The following is a 3,528-nucleotide window of genomic DNA, read 5'->3' as shown; positions in this document are numbered from 1 at the left end:
ACTGAGGATGCACCAGATTTGGAGTTGAAAAAACTACCTGAACACCCTGAGTATGGCTTTTTGGGAAAAGGTACACAGCTTCCGGTCATCATCTCTTAAAATCGAACAGTTGAGCAGAAGAATGGGTTGGTGGATGTACTAAAGAGGCACAAGAGAGAGATTGCTTGGAAGATTGCTGACATAAGAGGGATAAATCCATCTATTTGCACTCACAAAATTCTAATGACAGATGATCACAGACCCAAAGCCTTACCATAAAGAAGACTCAATCCGAACATGAAAGAGGTGGTCCAAACAGAAATCATCAAGCTTCTCGATGCGGGGATCATCTACCCGATATCAGACATCAAGTGGGTAAGCCCCGTGCAAGTGGTCCCAAAGAAAGGGGGAATGACCGTGATCACCAATGAGAAAAATGAGTTAATCCCGACTCGTACAACTACCGGGTGGAGAGTATCCATTGACTATAGAAAATTGAATGATGCCAGCCAAAAATATCATTTTCCACTGCCGTTCATTGACCACATGCTGGAGCAGTTAGCTGGGCATGCCTACTATTGCTTTTTGGCTGGTTATTCTCAAATTCCCATCGCCCCCGAAGATCAGGAGAAGACTACGTTCACTTGTCCGTACGGCACATTTGCTTATCATCGCATGCCTTTCAGGCTATGTAACGCCCCGGCCACCTTTCAGAGATGCATGACGGCCATTTTTAAGGACATGGTAGAAGATTTTATGGAGGTGTTCTCGGATGATTTTTCCGTTTTTTGTCGATTCATTCGATGTATGCCTCAAGAACCTTGAGCGAGTCCTCAATCGATGTGAAGAAACCAATCTTGTGCTGAGTTGGGAGAAATGCCATTTCATGGTCCAAGAGGGGATATTCTTGGGTCCCAAAATTTCGAAAGATGGGATTGAGGTCGACAAGGCAAAGATTTCCACCATCGAAAAGTTACCACCTCCAAATTCTGTGAAGGCCATAAGAAGTTTTTTGGGACATGCCGGGTTCTATAGAAGATTCAGTAAGGATTTTTCTAAAATTGCTAGACCCCTAACAAGGTTATTGGAAAAGGATGTCCCATTCGAGTTCGATAATGACTGCATGACATCCTTCATGGCACTCAAGGAGAAACTAATTCAGGCACCGATTATGGTAGCTCCAGATTGGAACTCCCCATTCGAATTGATGTGTGATGCAAGTGACTTTGCAGTTGGGGCAGTGCTTGGTCAGCGGAGAGACAAACATTTCCACCCCATTTACTATGCAAGTAAGACTCTAACGGGAGCCCAAGCGAATTACACTACAATTGAAAAAGAACTACTTGCCATGGTATTTGCCTTCGATAAGTTCCGATCGTATTTGGTTCTTTCTAAAGTGGTGGTATACACCGATCATTCGGCTTTGAGGTACTTGCTTAGCAAATCAGATGCCAAACCACTTTTGATAAGGTGGGTCTTGCTGCTTCAAGAATTTGACCTGGAGATTAAGGACAAGCGGGGAGCAGTGAATCTTACAGCTGATCATTTATCCTATTTGGAGAGCTCTGGCACAGAAACTATAAGAGAAAAGGACATGGATGACTCATTCCCCGAAGAACACTTGTATAATATGAAGGTAGTAGAAGAGAAGGAACCACCTTGGTTTGCCGATTTTGCTAATTACTTGGTTGGTGGGGTCATCCCGAAATGGTTTACATATCAACAAAGGAAGAAATTCTTTTCACACCTCAAGCACTACATCTGGGAAGATCCATACCTATTCAGGGTTTGTTCCGATCAGGTTGCTCGAAGATGTGTTTCTAGGGAAGAGGGTCTAAGCATTTTGATGCATTGCCACTCAGGACCCACTGGTGGCCATTATGATGCGAATAGAACAACAAAGAAAATTCTTGATGCAGGTTTCTATTAGCCATCAGTGTTCCATGACACCCGGAAATTCATTCAAGCTTGTGATAGATGTCAGTGGTTCGGTAACTTATCTCGCCGGGACGAGATGCCCCAAAATTGGAACCAAGCCTGTGAAGTTTTTGATGTGTGGGGGATTGACTTTATGGGACCTTTTCCGAGCTCCCATGGATACAAGTTCATACTCGTGGCAGTCGATTATGTGTCTAAATGGGTGGATGCTCAAGCATTGCAAACAAATGATGTGAGGGTGGTGGTCAAATTCTTAAAGAAATTATTTTCCAAGTTCGGCGCACCACGGGCTATCATTAGTGACAGAGGCACTCATTTATGTAATGCCCAATTTGTAAAAAATATTGAAGCTCTATGGAGTCTCCCATAAAATGGCAACAGCATACCACCGCCAAACTAGCGGGCAAGTAGAAGTATCCAACTGGGACTTAAAGCGAATCTTGGAGAAGACTGTTTCTCAGAACCAAAGAGACTGGGCAGAACATCTCGACGATGCCCTCTGGGCCTATAGAACAGCTTACAAGACTCCTATTGGCATCACTCCGTATAGGCTAGTCTATGGAAAAGCTTGTCATCTACCTGTTGAGCTTGAGCATAAAGCTTATTGGGCTATTAAGTTCCTAAATCTCGACTCTTCTCTTGCAGGTTGCAAGAGGAAGCTCCAACTGAATGAACTTGATGAGTGGCACTCCACGGCATATGAGAGTTCAAAGCTCTATAAAGAAAATGTAAAGGAGTACCACGACAGGCACGTCAAGGACCCTAAGCAATTTCACGTGGGCGATCAAGTCCTACTGTTCAACTCTAGGCTGAAATTATTTCCTGGGAAGCTAAGATCACGTTGGTCGGGTCCTTACATGGTTACTCAAGTCTTCCAACATGGAGCGGTTGAGGTAACCCACCCGGAAAATGGCACTTTTAAGGTCAATGGACAACGATTAAAATTTTGCTTCAATAACAACACTACAAAGGAAACCGGAGGTGGTTTCAAACTCTTTGAGCCACCGTGAGGTAAGAAAAAGGGACGTCAGGCTCGTGACGTTAAACAAGTGCTTCTTGGGAGGCAACCCAAGTGTTCGGTGGTATTTTCTTGCATTTTTCGTATTCTAGGTTTTAGTTCATTTCAATTCTCGTATTTCTTAGACTTGTTTTATTTTTGAATAAGTTCATGCTCACACACTTGGCATAGTGCTCTCATCGTTTTAAATTGTGGTATATTTGTGCAACTTCCTGAGAAACTCATGTTTAGGTGTTAATTCATGCACTAGATCGTCGTTTTATTCATTTCATTCGTGTTTGGAGAAGCCTTCGACATTGCCACACCATGCTTACATCATTTGGGGCAAGTTTTCGGAGTTTTAAAAGGTTTTAAAGGGCATACGGCCTTACTGGGCCGTATGGTGGTCATCTAAGACGAACACAGAGCCAACCCATGGCTTTGTGCCATCTCAGATGGCCCCTCAAACGTCCCCCATATGGGGCCGTCTGAGATGGGGCTCCTCTCGGCCGAGAGGAGGCTCTTGGCCCATACAGCCCCCACACGGGGCCGTATGGGGGTCGTATGGGTCGGGCCCCCCTCTTGAACCCTCTTCCTCACTCTCTCTCTTCCAT

The 3,528-nt window shown here is 44.5% G+C and overlaps 1 protein-coding gene across 1 annotated transcript; it reads left to right on the top strand.

The window, feature by feature from the left end:
• Positions 1 to 2,288: 2,288 nt before the first annotated feature.
• LOC120284079 lies at positions 2,289 to 2,927 on the top strand. Its single transcript, XM_039290893.1, has 2 exons — positions 2,289 to 2,602; positions 2,726 to 2,927. Exons 1-2 carry the CDS (start codon positions 2,289 to 2,291, stop codon positions 2,925 to 2,927), a joined length of 516 nt encoding a protein of 171 aa, XP_039146827.1.
• The last annotated feature ends 601 nt before the right edge of the window (positions 2,928 to 3,528 follow it).

The sequence above is a fragment of the Dioscorea cayenensis genome, chromosome 19, assembly GCF_009730915.1.
Source record: "Dioscorea cayenensis subsp. rotundata cultivar TDr96_F1 chromosome 19, TDr96_F1_v2_PseudoChromosome.rev07_lg8_w22 25.fasta, whole genome shotgun sequence".
Lineage (NCBI taxonomy): Eukaryota > Viridiplantae > Streptophyta > Magnoliopsida > Dioscoreales > Dioscoreaceae > Dioscorea > Dioscorea cayenensis.
Note: the sequence above shows the minus strand (reverse complement) of the source record. Positions and strands in the feature narration are given on the sequence as shown.

What these genes read in the sequence shown, in the direction of transcription:
- LOC120284079 (XM_039290893.1), top strand. Translation starts at nt 2,289, where the DNA reads ATGGCAACAGCATACCACCGCCAAACTAGCGGGCAAGTAGAAGTATCC. An exon ending in CTGAATGAACTTGATGAGTG is followed by an intron (nt 2,603 to 2,725) that starts GCACTCCACGGC and finishes GTTCAACTCTAG; the next exon opens with GCTGAAATTATTTCCTGGGA.